This window comes from Eucyclogobius newberryi, unplaced genomic scaffold, assembly GCF_026437365.1.
Source record: "Eucyclogobius newberryi isolate DKJ021-1_F unplaced genomic scaffold, fEucNew1.0.hap1 SCAF_18, whole genome shotgun sequence".
NCBI lineage: Eukaryota > Metazoa > Chordata > Actinopteri > Gobiiformes > Gobiidae > Eucyclogobius > Eucyclogobius newberryi.
The window spans coordinates 17086113-17102101 of record NW_027315812.1 but is presented as its reverse complement, the minus strand read 5'-3'; the positions used below and the strand labels follow the sequence as shown (position 1 = coordinate 17102101).

The following is a 15989-nucleotide window of genomic DNA, read 5'->3' as shown; positions in this document are numbered from 1 at the left end:
TTGTCGACCTGGAACATATTTTATTAACTAGCACATGTGTCGAGTATGTGCTCTCGTACTATTGGCGATGACATGGGGCTTGTTGGCTGGACAGAAGCAGAGGTTGTGGAGGGTGAGCAATGCATGGTGCCGCTGTGATGCCAGGTCTGCCAGTGCCTCCAGAGCGCCGGTCAGTCTGAGGACACTCTGCTGACCGTCCTCTGACACAGACAGACTGAGCAGTAACTTCAGCCACAGGCCCAGCACACCGCCAGTGCCGACAGAAGACTTAACAGATGCTTTAGGCACAGGCAAGGACAGGAAGCCTTGAAGGAAGTTATGCTGTCAAAAATAAGAGACGGGGTGTCACATTGTCTGATTGTTCAGACTAAAAAATACTTCTTTAACAGCTCAGTGAAAGTGTGAAGTTGTGATACAACATGTCATTTATAGCCTGGACTTGTTAACATTAACTTCCCTCAAATCACACATTATTCAGTCAGTAAAAGTTTCATGAGTAAAAAAATCCCCCGTCCAAAGTCTGAAAGTGAGTGTAGTACCTTTTGAAGGAGGCCCCTGCAGTCCCGGGATATGGACAGGTTTGTGAGCAGGTAGAAGGCCAGTTTCTGGATAGAACTGTTGTCAGGGGCAAACCCTGAGGCCAGTTTCATGATGGAGTGCATCAGAGAGCTTCCCGAAGAGCCTTTAGATCCCGGGACAACTCCAGGACCACTTCCACAAAGAGAACTGCATGCTAGGAGACAGAGAACACTGAACTATGATCTGGTATAGCATAATTATGACGCTTTAATTACCAGGTATTTAGGCCGCAAACAGAAATTTTGTAATTTAATTTAGTGCATTAAACTTGCATGTATAGACATCGCATTTGCCTCATTAAATTAAAGTTATTCCCAGTTGGCAGTGGTCAGTATCTATCACGAATGATCCGAAGAAGAAAACAAAGTTGAATCCACATGTAGTGTGGTGAAGGCCCATGTTGCATATTACTTAAGGCACTTTGAGGTTCCATTCGAATGTAAAGTGCGTTATAAATAAAATGTATTATTATTATTATTATTATTAAATCATTCACTTAAGGTGCAATAAGATTTTAACTGTTGTTTTAAATATAATTTTTTGAGGAAGTAAAGTACATTTTATTTGTATAGCACCTTTCACAGACACATAAACACAGAATAAAACAAAACACAAAGAACTTACAGTGAACAATACACATACAACAATACACAGTCAAATCAGTCCCTAAAGCAACTGTAATTAAAAAGGCTTGACTGAATAGAAAGGTTTAAAAAAGGTCTACTGCAGAAGATTAATATTTCTCAGTGTTATAGCTGATTTTGATGATCTATTTGTTTAGTGTGTGAAGACCTTTTCAGAAATGCAAAGTCACAAACTAAAAATTTGACAGTAATGAGTCAACAGGAGTATAATCTGTTATATTCAAATATAAAACTATACTTAAATATATTCAGCAAACATCACCATAACTGATATGACTAATAGCTGCGGAGCAGATTACACTGAAAATGAAAAAAATCAACAAGAAGCTGAAGAGTGAGCAGCGTGACCACCCTCCGCCTGACGCTGATTGATGGGGCGTACTTAGAAACATGACAGCTCGTTGCCAGTGTTTATCCTTGAATGGAAACATACAACAACAAGCCAACGCTAATGTTAGCCTGAGGTTATCTCAATATCTGTCAACACGGCTCTCACTGAAATGACGAGGCAAGCTTACTTCAAACTGAATCGATTTCACTCAGCTTATGATTCCATGTTTCATTAGCAATCATTTTATAAGGCATATTTGTTTGTATTATTCCGTAGATTGTTGATTTGCTAATGTACAAGAATTTTGTCCAACGTCCATAGTGCAACAGGACTGTAAATTAAAACTTTTGGCAGCTCTTTGGATGAATATTGAGCAGTTTAAGGCCAACCCGGCCCTTTCCCTATCATAAGCCTCACAGCAAATCAGCACATGCTCGACAGTCTCTGGCACCCGACAGTGACCACACAGACCGGTCGGATGTTTGCCTATCCTACTCAGTGACCAATTGAGTCCAGTATGGCCAATCCTCATGCGGGCGAAGGCCCTTTCCTCCCACGCGTTCCTGCCCATAGACCCGCAAGGACCCACACTACCCTGTTTGTGATAGAGATGCCGTCCAGTAACACAGTGGCTCCAAAATTCCTGCCAAAGGCCGACCACATGACTCTTGATAACAGGCTTGATTTCAGATTTGCTTAACTCAACCGCCACATCAATTGATGGCCGCCGAAGGGAACGTTTAGCCAGTGCATCAGCCATTTCGTTACCATCCACCCCCACATGCGCAGGGACCCAAATGAAGGAAACCCTCACATCCTTCCTGGACAGGGAGAGCATCAGACAGAAGATGCCATTCAACACATCCTGTCTGCAATCCGATTTCCCAGATTTAATGCTTTGCAATGCAGAAAGGCTGTCAGAGGCCACCACAATGCCGCAACACTGCAAAGCAGATTCCGCCCATTCCAACGCCAACCGTATCGCTATAAGTTCCGACGTGAAAACAGAAAGGCGATCTGTCAACCTCTTCTTGACCGCTAGCCCCAGGTCAGGCACAAAATAAGCGGCGCCAGTACGCCCACTCTCAGGATCCCTAGACCCGTCGGTATAAATAAACACATCACCTGAGTGCTTATCGATGAGCGCTTGAACGGCAAACTGCGGTGCCCTCCCAGCGACTCCTCTAAGCTTGCCATGCAAGCTAACATCAACAGGAGCCGGGACAAACTTCCACGGAGCTATAGCAGACAAAGCCACCGACGGGCTCACACGCAGATCACCAACCCCCGCAAGCCGCGCCTTCGCATTTCCTACCTGGCTGAAAATCATACCGCCAGCCTCACTCTGCCCCCCATCAACCCTGAGAAAGTCCCTCACCGGGTGAGAGCTCGTATGACCTTGCACATTCACCCAGTAAGCCAACAGAAGTTCTAGCCTCCGGAGCCGTAACGGCAATTCCCCCAACTCAACCTGCAGCGCCGAGACAGGGGAGGTCCTAAAAGCCCTACAGCAGATGCGCAAGGCCTGGGCTTGCTCCACATCAAGCTTCTTTAAGTTAGTCTCAGCCGCAGACATGTAGGCTATACAGCCATAATCAATAGCCGCCCTCATGACGGCCCGATAAATACCCAGGAGCGACCTTCTGCTGGCCCCCCAGTCCTGGCCGGATAGACAACGAAGCAAGTTATTCACCCTTTTGCATTTACCACTGACCTCATCAATGTGCCGACGCCAACTAAGCCTCTCGTCAAAGGTGACCCCCAAGAACCTCACCTCCCTGACCTGTTCGAGCACCTGCCCATGCAGTCGAAGGGAGACGTCCCTATGTCCATTGAAGAAACAGATCACTTGAGACTTCCGTACGGACAGTTTAAACCCCCACTTCAGGGTCCACTGCTCCACCTGCTGTATTGCCCTTTGCAGTTTCGCCTCGTAAAACCGGAGATTCCTCCCTCTCACCCATAGAGCGCCATCGTCAGCATAAAGGCTCCTCCCAACAGACCCATCCACGTCGTCAAAGATGTCCTTAATCATAACATTGAACAAGATAGGGCTACACACACTCCCCTGCGGGATCCCATTCTCCACCCCATAGACCCCAGAGTAAGCAGCGCCCACTCTGGTTTGGATACGCCGGCCAGACAGAAAGCTCCGGACCCAGTTAAACAGTTTACCCTTCACACCACACTTCCGCAGCTTAATGAGGAGCCCATCCTTCCAAACCATATCGTACGCCTTCTCCACATCAAAGAGCACCGCAATAACCTTTTCTTTCTGAGCCCTGGCCAGCTGGATATCAGATTCCAAACACAACACGGAATCCATGGTGTTCCTGCCCCTACGGAAACCACTCTGGTGCGCGGGAAGCAAACCCTGACTCTCCAAGAAGTAATCCAACCGCTCGGTAACCATGCGCTCCATCGTTTTCCCGAGCTGCGACGTCAAGGCAATCGGCCTATAACTTGAAGGGTCAGACGCTGGCCTACCCGGCTTCAGAACCGGCACCACCGTAGACTGTTTCCACGCAGATGGAACACAACCTGAATCCCAAACACGGTTGAAAAGACCCAGGACTAGCCCAAGCGTGTCATCAGTCAAATGAGAGAGCATGTCATAGCACACCTCATCTTTACCCGGGGCTGTCTGTTTCGCCTTAGAAAGTGCTCTCCTTAGCTCAAACAAACTAAACGGAAGGTCAAGGTCATCTTGAGTCGAAGGCTGGTGCCCAATCAGCTCAGAATTCTGGGCCAAAGTACTCTCCCTGTAGTGCCTTTCCGCAGGTGAGAGATTGTCAGAGCTGTGCACCGACACAAAGGTGCCGGCCAACAGTTCAGCTTTGTCAACGTCGCTGACTGCTTCAACACCATTCAGCATTAGGACCGGGGTCCCATGACGGCGCTCAACCCCATGCATCCGCTTAATCATCCCCCAAACATCCCCGAGACGCGTTTCTCTCCCAATTTTGGAACAATACCGCCTCCAATAGGCACTCTTGGCCGTTCTCACAGTTTTCCGCACAACAGCGCGGGCCCTCTTGTAGTCAATGAGGGCACCCTCAGTGTGGGCAACCCTTAGCCGGCGAAACGCCGCATTTCTCGCCCTAACAGCATGACCACATGCTTCAGTCCACCACGGCACCCGCTTCCTATGTCCACTACCACCACTCTTAGGAATCGTGCCTACCGCTGACTGCGTGATGAGCGAGACAATTGCACTATTGAGATCATCCACCTGAGTCAATCCTCCTTCCTGCAGAACCCTAGAACCATCATCAGCTTTCCTCAGGAAAGCCCCCCAGTTCGCCCTTGCCAACTGCCACCTCTGGATCCTCGTCCCCCTGACCACACAGCTCCCAAAGCCAATCACGGTGCGGACTAGATAGTGATCGCTACCAAAAGAAAGATTACCAAGAACCTCCCAACTACAAACACCAGCTAACTCCTTGGACACAAGTGTAAGATCTATTGCACTTTCCGCACCGGTCCCCATATCATAGCGGGTCCCACCCCCATCATTCAGACAAACCAACTCCCTTTGATTGATAAAACCCTCTACCACCTGCCCATACCTATCGGTACCACTACCGCCCCACAAAGCGCTATGCGCATTAAAATCCCCACACCACACGGCCTTTCCCCGAACATCCTTACCGATACTATGTAAGGACTCTAGCGTTAACTCACCACACGGATTATAAAGGTTAACCACAGTAACAGCTTCACCACCCAGCCAGACCCTCACCGCCAGGGCCTCCGGCGCTTTACTCACACTGACAACAACGTAATTTAGGTCATCTCGGACAAACACAGCCACACCTCCGCCTCTACCCTGCTCCCTATCATTCCTAACACACACATACCCTTGTATCCCAAAACCCCACCTAGGTCGTAACCAAGTCTCCTGCACGCACATAACGTGAGGCTTGTTCAACAAGGTAGAGACAAAATGCTTAAATTCCTGGCCATTAGCACGAAGACTACGCGCATTCCATTGCAAGACAACCACCGCCATTATGAGCCCCCGGAACCTGACGGCGCATCGGGAGCCCCCCCACTCCCACTGCCAGAATGGGGCAGGGCGCCCTCCCGCAGCGCATCCTCTATCTCCGTCCACTCGGGGCCCCCAGCTCCAAAGTACTTCCCTGCAGCCTTAGCGATGATCTTAGTCTTTTCGGATCTCTTCTTGGTTTGCCCAGTACAGTTAATCACTTCCACTATAAAGAGGAAGAAATCTTTCCTCTTCACAACCAGTACATCCTCCGCACCCACAGGGCCTCTGCCCGTGGAAGCCACACTCACGGGCATCCCAGTGGGGACCTCCCCCTGGCTGCGGGCAACGCTGCCCCCTCCCCTGTCGCCTAGGACACCAGCAGCACTGGCAGCCCCCACTGCATCCACCGTCACCTGACTACCAGACACCTTCTTGACCGCATCCGCGTAGGATATGCCTTGAGAGGCTCTAACTTTTTGCACCTCCGCAGCCCTCTTGCTGAACACGCATCCCCCGTAGGCAGAGCTATGCTCTCCCCCACAGTTACAGCACTTGAGTTTTGCTCCGTCGTCACACTTCCCATACTCGTGGTCTCCTGCACATTTACCACACTTCTGCTTCCCTCTACAGACCGCTGCAATATGCCCAAAGCGCTGGCACTTGAAGCAACGCAGGGGCGGCAGAACATATGGGCGTACGCCATAGCGCATGTACCCAACGCACACCACACGAGGCAGGATCCCACCTTCAAATCTAATCATTATCGACAGGCTGTCACACCTTACCCCATCCCGGGTCATCTTCAACCGCCTAGCATCCACCACCTTAGCTCCAGTCAAATTCTCCTTTATGTCATCCACAGATGTCGTCGTAGGGACGCCTACTATAACTCCCCTGACCGTGCCTCTTACAGCATCAGACACAAGAATGTCCTTCCCACCCAGACACTTAGCTTCAATCGCCTTCCTTTGCTGAGCCACGTCCTTGCACACAACCAGCAGCGAGCCATCCCTAAGGACACTCGCATGCTTGACCACTCCCACAGCTACAGTCAGGCTCCTTGTCAACGCCATCGGATCCCACCCCTTAAAGGACGCATTATCCTGCGCGAGCTTTATGAACACCTTACACTCTGAACTCACATCCCCGACATCTGCAACCCCCCCGCCCTGCTCCTCACTGAGAGAGCCCTCCATAGACGAGCAAGAAGACGCCCTACGCTGCACAGGATCAGTGGCTCCAGGGGAGTCCTCCCCGCTGTTCATATAGTCACCGACCAGGTCACGCTTCCTCTTCTTCTTCCCCGTCATACGGACCGAGGCGTTCCTCTATGTTGCCGTAATATCCAAACTGTTGTCGTTGTAGTTTTTTATGGCAGTTGGCATCCAAGTGCACGAGGTATTGTTCGTATCGTTTGTCGCCCTCCGTGTGTCCAGCAGTTGTTGTCAAGTTGGCGGTTTAGTCAAGTTGGGAGAATTATTTGGTATTCTTACTAACAAAACTCTATTAAAAAAAATCTATGAGTGACCAAATTGAAAGTAACTAACCATTATATAACTACCCACTAACAGGTGCCACAATAGTAGTAAATTAATTCATATGTTAGAGGGCTACAACAATTACTACTTACTAATACCTTTCTGCTAATATTAAATCAAACAAAAAATAAAAAAATAAAACCAAATCAGATTTTCATCAATAATATACTTGATTTGTAAATTTTAGTTACACTGTATTAGTTACATTTTCTAACACTCCCCTGAAATGTGTTGTGTTAGTAGTAGTAGTAGCAAACTTAGGGTCAGCTCTAAACCTACCAGTATTATTCCATGCCTAAATAAAATGTCAGTTACCCACATTGAGCTGGAACAGTGCTAGCAGACCGTGGATAAAACAGACAGACTTAAAATGACCCGTTCAGTGGAAATACAGCCGTCCCCAGAGACTAAATGCTAGCCGCGGGGTATGGTGTAATAGTAAGACTGGATTCATGCGGTCTGAACACAACCTGCTGTTTGCTTAACCTTTAGGGAAATGGGGCGCCCGACTTGACTGGATTCTGGCACTTCACAGATAGTGGGGCTTAAGGGGTTCAATAACACGAGTGAGTTTAGATCAGAGCTCGCACGGCCACTGAGGAGCTGCCGCCAATCATACACACACCTCCGAAAGCATAAACAGAAAAACAACAGCTTTATCTAAATTAAATCTCAAATCCGAACATATTTGCTTCCCTCATTAATTAGAAGCATCTACAACATTTGTAGACTGGCGACATAATTGAAAAGCCCACGGCCTCTGCAGTGGCTTTCAAACTGGAGCAGCAACTGTTGGAAGTGTTTGGGAGCTCGCATTGTAAATTTGAGATGGAATCTTTGCAGAGAAGGAGAAAGGAGAAGCTTGGATTAAAAAGATTTAGAGCAGCATAAAGTATTCTCTGACAGGGGAAGTTTATGGAGGTTGTATGCTCGACACACCTGGTTGATCTATACAAAATGAGACTGAATACTTCACCCAGATACTAATAGATTCTAAAACTAGTCAGTTAAAAGAAAATCACAAAAATAGGACAGAATTGGAACGTTCTGAAGATTCCGGGTTGTATATCAGAGCTAGTATAAGACTACATGGTAAAAGTAGAGAAAACTCGCTTGTTTTTGTGTTTAATTGTGTAATTTTGTGTTATATTCTGTCCAAAGAGCAGTTTCTCTGGCAATAGCGGTGCTCAGTGTTGCCACATCGTGTGCCTTTGTTTTGACATCCCATACAAACCGCGGGACAAGCATGCAGCCTCAGCCCTGAATCTCGACACTGTCCCTATTGTGAGAAAGCAGGCGCTGGACAATGTTGTACAGTGGTCAGTGGAGAGGACAATGCGCCTCTGAATACAAAGTTTGTGTGACTCAAGATAACCATAGACAGAGGGAAAAGGGCCAGCGCGGACCAGGCACAGTGTGTGGTAAAATACTTACTGTTTAGAAGACTATAAACATGCTGACTGACCTGTGGTAAACTTGGCTGTGTAGACGCACAGCAGCTCTAGGACCGCCTCCAGGGAGGGGTCGTCCAATAGGAGCCAAGGCCAAAGAGCGTAGAGGGCCAGAGTAAGGCGAGCGTCTGTGGCTATGATCTGCAAATTCAAATGCAAAAAGACATAACACATATTCTCCTCCACACACTGTACAAGCACTTGAACACCACCAGGCCTCAAACAGGATTATCATGACTTTGAGAACCACATTTAACACAAGCAAATACCTAAATAAATATTTTAACAGATGCAGTGTGTAGTACTAACATAGTTCTGCATTTGGATACAAACACGTAGACACTATTGTAACAAAAAGGTAGTGTATGGAGGAATGTTATAACATAACTATAAACATTACGTATCTGTGTCCCCAGATATAAGGTAAATCAAATATTGAATTTACTTTAAAAGCATTTTTTATTATGAATCATTCACATAAAATATTTTGTGGTTCCCAAGTCAATTATCCAACAAGTTTGACTGAGCTTCTTATGGCTTTGAGTTGCCAGATAAATGACCGTGTCATAATTATTTGGCAGCTAATAAGATCCCAACAGAATAATCCGATAGGGAAATAAACTATTATTAATTTATGTCCATTACTGAGATCCAAGACATGTCAGAAACATTTCGGCAAGTCTCATTTACAGCCAGAGCACTTACTCACTTAGGGACCATTGAAAAACAATTAGCAGCACAGAAATATATATAGAAGCTCACTCTGCATTCATCGTTGCAATAAAGTGCACTTTGCAGAATCTCAACAGTCAGTTTGACTTCTTTCAAATAGACATCTTCCTGAAAACAGAACAAAACAAATCGGTGAGTTGTTTGAAATACAATGATGGATTTACGCCTTGAGAGCTACAAACGTGCCCATAACATTTATCCAAAATCTCAGCCGTGTTGAGACCACATTGTTATTTCATCCAGTGAGAAACTCCACATTTGGTGCAAAGTTTAGACTGGTTTTGCTCACCTTCTTGCGGTGGGACGTCCTGCCAGGTCGAGCCGATTCCAGGTTCAGCTGAGAGTAAATCTGCTTTAGTTGCTCCACAGAGCTGTCAATTAGTCCGGCTGAAAAAACACAATCATTTTTGTAATATAGTTCTTGTATAATAGCAATATTGAAAATTGACAAATAGAAAAGGGAAATCGACTATATTATTTCAATGTTTAACAAGAGCAAAGCAGCATGAATTCAAAGTTTATTATTTGCTTTTTATTATTACATGTAAGCAAATTATTATGGCAGTGCAAAACAAAAGTATCACCTATTCTAATACACACATTCTTTGTTTAAAATGTGTTGTTTGGATGTACTGTATTACCTTTGGCTGCGTAGTTCTGCGCAGTCAGACTACAGGCCAGCAATGTCATCAGAGCTCTGGCTGTGTGCTTCTTCAGAGGATCCTGAAGTGTCCTCTTCTCAAAACTCTGGTAAACAGAGACAAATGATATGAATTAAGCCGTTAATAAAATAAAAAGGAAAGTTTAATGTCAGAATGCTCAGAATACTCTACCTGCAGCAGGAGGTCGCACAGCTGCTCGGACGAAGGACCACTCAGCACTTCAGACAGGGCCGAGGCGGAGTTTTGATCTTCTGCGTCTCGTTTCTTTGTCTCTTCAGCTAAAACTGTGCTGACAAACAGTAGGGCTGCAGTGTGGAGGGAGCTGTTTGAGGACTTCTCACTCATACACGTGGATAATGTGACTGCGACATAAAAAAACATAATTTACAATAAAAAAAGGAAAAGACCTTGTTCTTTTTACATATTTCATGCAAATATCATAGTTTATCATTTTTATTTTAAAATATTCAATACTACAATACCTGCAAAACTGCGCCAACGTCTTGCCAGCGTCGCAGAGATAGAAGGGTAAGCTGCAGAGCTGTCCCTCATCACCAGAAGAGCCAGGAGCATAAACACCTCCGCCCAGCACTCTCGCACTGTGTCCTGTGAACCTGGATCTGAACAGAAGACATGAGGCACAGGTTTGATGACGGCAGACAAACAAATCCAAATGAAAGAGAACAGAAGGGGACAAATTGTGCTATACAAGTACAATCAATAGCATTCATTTTAGAGGGGGAAAACACCTGTGGATATACAATGTAAATGAAAGGAATGAAGGCTGACCAAAGAGAAGAGGAATACACAAAATGAACACGAGAAAATTGTGGTACGTGTACCAGTAGTAGTACACAAATGTCTTCTGATGGTACGTGGACATCTCTTCAGTTCCGGTGTTTACTTCATTTAGAGTACATTTTATTCACATTTTTGCTCTCCCTTGAGTAGTTTCCTGGTTAAAACGAATGTGGTAAGTATGTATTATACTGAAGGCTTGGTTTAGACCTGGACTCGACATGTTAAAGACTTGATATAAATCTGGTAGTACTTGGAAATCCAAATATTTTCTTTGGTGGTACTTCGTGTAAAAGGTTTGAGAAACATTGGTCTAGCCTTAGATTCCAGATTTAATACCCAGCAAAGACTAAAGAGATGAAGAATTGTGATTATAGTGTAAGGAGATATGCGGGTTAGACGGAGCAGAATATAAAACAGCTTTAAATTAGAGGAGGATAGCTGAAAGTTACAATACCGACACGCCATAGCGTTTTCTGACCTAGTCCTTTTGTATCCAGAGTAAGCACTGCCACAAGAGAAGTTAGAAGCTGTTTCATAAAGTCCAGCTGCCCAATAGGCTCTTGACTGACTGCAACACAGGACTGCAGCAGCTTTGAGAAGGCAGACAGGAACTGCAGGAGGGTCAGCAGCTGAAATTATGCAAGAGAACGTTGAACAAAACATCAAAACAAACAATAACATACTGTGGTTAAAAACTCAAAAGGTTGAATTTAGAAAAGAAAAAGCAATAAATTAAAATACAAAACTGTTCAAACTTAGCTCAAACGAGGATTTACTTTTAATAAAATCTTGTTAAGTATTCCGCCTACACTGAAACCTGGAGGTGCAGTAGACAACCTAACAGCGTGGCACCAGCCCACGTTTGAGGTAAGTCATAACAACTCAAATTATTCAGAGCCGTGCCTCACCTGGCTCTTGGCGTCTGCTCGCTCTCCTGGTAAAACGCAGGGAGACTTCAGATCGTCCAGGCACTTCTCCATCAGTTTAAAGTCCGGCACACTGACAACAGACAGAAACATTGTAAGTCAAAATCATAATAAGCACTAATGTGTTATTTGCTGCTAGAAAATGCATAATAGTCAGGATTTCAAATGGGGAATGTGCCTGAAATAAATCTGTATGCAAATTGAAAAACACTTTTTATCCATTAACTTTTGACTTTTTGTTACTTTTAAAAATATAGTCTCGCCTTTTTATTCTGGATTCTCAAACAAGCCTCTTACCTTGATAGCGCGTGGAGAATCCGGTTGCGTCGGAGGGTGTTAAGGGTGAAGTCGGGCAGGATGGACAGCAGGTTACTCAGCAGGCTACAGTGTGCCGTCAGTAGGTCGGGAGTTACTATGACGACAGGCTCAGACGCCGCTGGCTCGCCTTGTTGGGAGTCCTGGGAAGAGACCGAGGCGCTGGTCTCGGTGTCACTTTGGCCTGAGCGACACGCGGAAGAATTAGTCAGCTTCATTTTAATGTGTATTACTGTAAACATTCCAAAACTTTCAAATGCTTCAATACAACAAACCAAAATACATAGACATTAGGTAAGATTTAATCATTCTTCCAGCAGATTATACATTGAATAGAACCAAGACATCTCACAAAAGTAGGGTAAGGAGCAAAGTGATAACTTCAAAGAAACTTTAGGGAAAATTTTGATTTAAAATTTTAAAATTTCTATTGTGATTGTAATACTTTTTTTTAAAACAGTAAGAGCACACACTACATTTGGTTCCTTTATGTTTGTTAGAAAGACTGCAATTTCAACGTTCAACATTTAATATTGTTTTCTTGAATCTTGAGTTCAAACTAATGTAAAGTTTAGGTCGTAAATCTTCACTACATTACATAAAAAGTATTGGCAATACCTTGGGCCATTAATCTGTTTGTGGTGGATTCTTCTGGGACAGTCAGCGGTGACAGCAATTTTGGAGAAGCAATTCCAGAACACCTTATCTACAAAATCAGATTTTACCACAAGTTCTGTTTAAGTCTTTGTTTTAGTCTTTTTGCATTTTGAGACCGTAACTAACCTCAGTGCTGGAGGTGGATTGCGAGCTGGAAGGTCGACCAAAGGCAACGGTGGGATCTAAAGGAGCAGTTTTCCAAAACCACAGGGAATCATAGGAATCTAAAACGGAATAATAAACATTCATAATAGTTAAATTAGGGGGAAAAGAAAGGGAAGGACAAGAAAGTGCCAAAAAGGTCTGGCGGCTCATGAGGACAGCAGTTTAACAGGGCTAAGAGCGCACCTTGTGAAGTGTTCTCTCCGGGCTCGGCGCCATGAGCAATCACAGCGTGAGGTTGTAGGTGAGGCGTGTACCTGCCTCTGTAACAGGCGGCTGCAGAGGAGGCCACATGCTGGAAATACTGATAGTGGTAAAGCAGAGCCTGAAGCGCTGGCAGGCCCACCAGAGACACACCAGACACTTCATCGTGAACGCACGGGTGCTAAATGTACGAGAAATAAATATGACACATCAAATTAGCGCAGATAACAATGATAAAAACAACCAAAAAATATAGAGCTGTTTATATGCTTAATCTTTCAGTATGAGTTATTGTGGTGCATCAAATACCACAGCCACATCAGTAGTTTGACATTTTGTGTCCTATTTCTACTTTTCACAAACATCCCAGAGGGTAAACGTCAAGTCTAAAAGATGGTTTCTCTTGACGTGCTGTGATCTTTGGTGTTATTTTTTTTGTATCTGAAAACTGCACAGTAGTATGAAAACATCAAGATTTTGTAAAATAATCGCTATGGGAGAACAAATATTTACTCGTTTTGAAAAGTATCTCAAGTATAAACTCAAGATCGTGCAGGACTAAATAAGTGTGGGCAGATTTCAATGGGAAGATGTGATGGAGTCAACACAAACAAAATGAAAACAGTTCATTAAAAGCTTTTTAAATGCCTTGTAGAGCGGCTGACCTGCCAGGGAGAGTCCTTGGCCTCCTCTGCATTGGCTGGCATAGGCATCACCAGCAAATTCTGCAGGATGAATGCAGCCTGGATAAACACACAAACACATGATGAGCAGCAGGTCAAGTCCAGACAGCATTAGCAACACTGCCATCTGTCTGAGTCTGGCAGGAAATACAAAAACATCCTCGGTGCGGAGCTCAAATTTCAAATCGAGATTGCTTTCATGTCACTTACATACATAACATTTTCTGCATTTAGTTTGATAGTAAACTACAGTTTTCAAAATGTATGAACTAATTGTCTACATGGAAGACATTTAATATTTAATTTGTGACAAAGAATTGAGGAGTCATAAATATACCTCTCTGCGGACCATGCTGCTCTCCTGCCGATCCAAAAGGATGTTAAGCAACGTGCCCCACAGCCCTCCGCTGATGTTCAGACAGCTGGCACACAACGCCTGGCACCCAGCGGGCACCGACGATAGAGCTGCACCCAGACCCAAACTGGCACACCTCACCTGACATGACAGGAGGGGGTGGATGAGCAGGATTAAGACTTTTAAATAGGCTAAAGTGTTACAGCAATGTAAGCGATCTGGACTGAAATTACAACAAGTAATATTATACCACAATGTATAAACATGTAATGCATTACATTTAATATTGTAAATACAAAAAAACAACAACAAACAAAGCATTTAGTTTAGTTAAAAACCTTGAAAAACCTAGTTATTAGAATGTAAGTGTAAAAAAAAACTCACCTCTGGATCTCGATCAACCCACAGTGGTATAAGCCAGGCCAATCCAAGATGAGCGTTATTTGCCTCCTCATTTGTCTCATTCCCTAAAGACCATTGGGAGATTACATCCTAGAAAAGAGACTCTTTTAACATAAGTCACATTACAGTTTTGTTTTTAACCTGAATATAGTCCGTTTTAACTTTTCAGAAACTCCAACACATCTTCCCACACAGCCGAGCACATTGTGACACTTGCCTCATCTTTGTTCTCTGCCATCATCTCAGAGGACAGGTGCAGCAGGCAGACAGCAGCGCTTTTAGTTACTCCTTTACCCATGAAAGACATCGAGTTACCTCCCCACTCCACGTAGAAGGAAGAAATCACCTAAAAAAGAATAGATCAAGCTGAAAATAATGAAGACAACTGAAGTACTGCCTTTAATGTTTTAAAAGGCCTAGCACATTTGGTTAAAAATTCAATTAAACTCTCAGTTTAAATTCATTAATTCTATACCGCTTGTTCCCAACAGTGAGCTTATCCCAGTGATTTTGGGCCTTAGGCGGGGTACACCCTGGACTGGGGCCAGCTCGTTGCAGGGTTAACACACAAACAAACATTCATTCTCAAATTCATTCACTAGGGCCAGTTTCACAGTTGCCAATTTTACCTAACAAAGGCATGTCTTTTGGGTAACACCAATGCGCATCAGTTTAAATAAACAGTTGAAAAAAGCTACATGCAACTGAGACTAATTATTTTCCTAGCTTGAGCTTGAGCTTTTGGGACAAATATAAACCAAAAACATTACAAGGCTGCAGAGCATTGGGCCCCAAGATGAGGCACCATGTTGTTTGGAGCTGTCGACTGAGAAATCGACAACAGATAATATCAAATATCAGACTGCTGAACAGGAAGAGATGCTGTGTAAAGAAAAGATTTGTATTTCTATTGTCAGAATAAAGTTTGGACATGTTTCTGAGCGGAGTTATGCTGCGCACTGTGCATTATACTATTTTTTTATGGACTGTTAAACAGAAAAACAGATGGAAGCAGCAAGGTTGATTAATCTCATCAGCATCTTTGCTCTGTGGCATATCGATGAGAATTTTACCTTTTGCAATTCCTGTCCTGTAACCATATTTTGCTTGGTTTTAATTAATTCCAAAGAAAGCAGAGTGGTTGTTTTATTTATCTGTTCTGTACCTCTCTAAGATAGAACAGGAGGCCTGTAAACCCAGGGCGCACGAGCATATGCAAGCATACTGTGCAGACAGAGACTTGTCCCATGCCGAGCACAAACACTCACTCACACACACCTCCAACAGCCCGCTCAGATACTTGGAACAGAGGGAGACCGGCCCGGGGTCAGGGCAGTGGGCACTCCAGCCAGCCTGGGCTGTCAGGCAGACCATGCCCTGCAGGGTCCTCTCCAGACTGGGAAGGCCATAGAAATGAGGAGCGTCTGAGACCCGCAGGCTCTGGAGCAAACGCTCTGCCAGCTGGCTCTGGAAGGGGCCGGCCAAAGCCAAACATAGCCTATGCAGACACGATGGAGAGTAAAATGAGGAAACACAGCAGATTGGAACTTTAACTT

The 15989-nt window shown here is 44.7% G+C and overlaps 1 protein-coding gene across 2 annotated transcripts in view; it reads right to left on the bottom strand.

Moving 5' to 3' along the window:
• rttn (rotatin) overlaps nucleotides 1-15989 on the bottom strand; it is a 29888-nt gene that overhangs the window by 1075 nt on the left and 12824 nt on the right. The window contains exons 28-46 of one of the 2 annotated variants that reach the window (XM_072450719.1): nucleotides 15712-15931; nucleotides 14651-14779; nucleotides 14416-14523; nucleotides 14014-14172; nucleotides 13659-13736; nucleotides 12976-13174; nucleotides 12754-12851; nucleotides 12589-12676; nucleotides 11953-12154; nucleotides 11638-11728; nucleotides 11208-11358; nucleotides 10411-10548; nucleotides 10100-10290; nucleotides 9908-10013; nucleotides 9556-9653; nucleotides 9297-9374; nucleotides 8549-8675; nucleotides 540-733; nucleotides 60-321 (exon numbers count right to left, since the gene is read on the bottom strand). In XM_072450719.1, the coding sequence (XP_072306820.1) occupies nucleotides 60-321; nucleotides 540-733; nucleotides 8549-8675; nucleotides 9297-9374; nucleotides 9556-9653; nucleotides 9908-10013; nucleotides 10100-10290; nucleotides 10411-10548; nucleotides 11208-11358; nucleotides 11638-11728; nucleotides 11953-12154; nucleotides 12589-12676; nucleotides 12754-12851; nucleotides 12976-13174; nucleotides 13659-13736; nucleotides 14014-14172; nucleotides 14416-14523; nucleotides 14651-14779; nucleotides 15712-15931 (2717 nt within the window). The remainder of the gene's footprint in view (nucleotides 1-59; nucleotides 322-539; nucleotides 734-8548; nucleotides 8676-9296; nucleotides 9375-9555; nucleotides 9654-9907; nucleotides 10014-10099; nucleotides 10291-10410; nucleotides 10549-11207; nucleotides 11359-11637; nucleotides 11729-11952; nucleotides 12155-12588; nucleotides 12677-12753; nucleotides 12852-12975; nucleotides 13175-13658; nucleotides 13737-14013; nucleotides 14173-14415; nucleotides 14524-14650; nucleotides 14780-15711; nucleotides 15932-15989) is intronic. The other variant, XM_072450720.1, reaches the window with a different exon arrangement.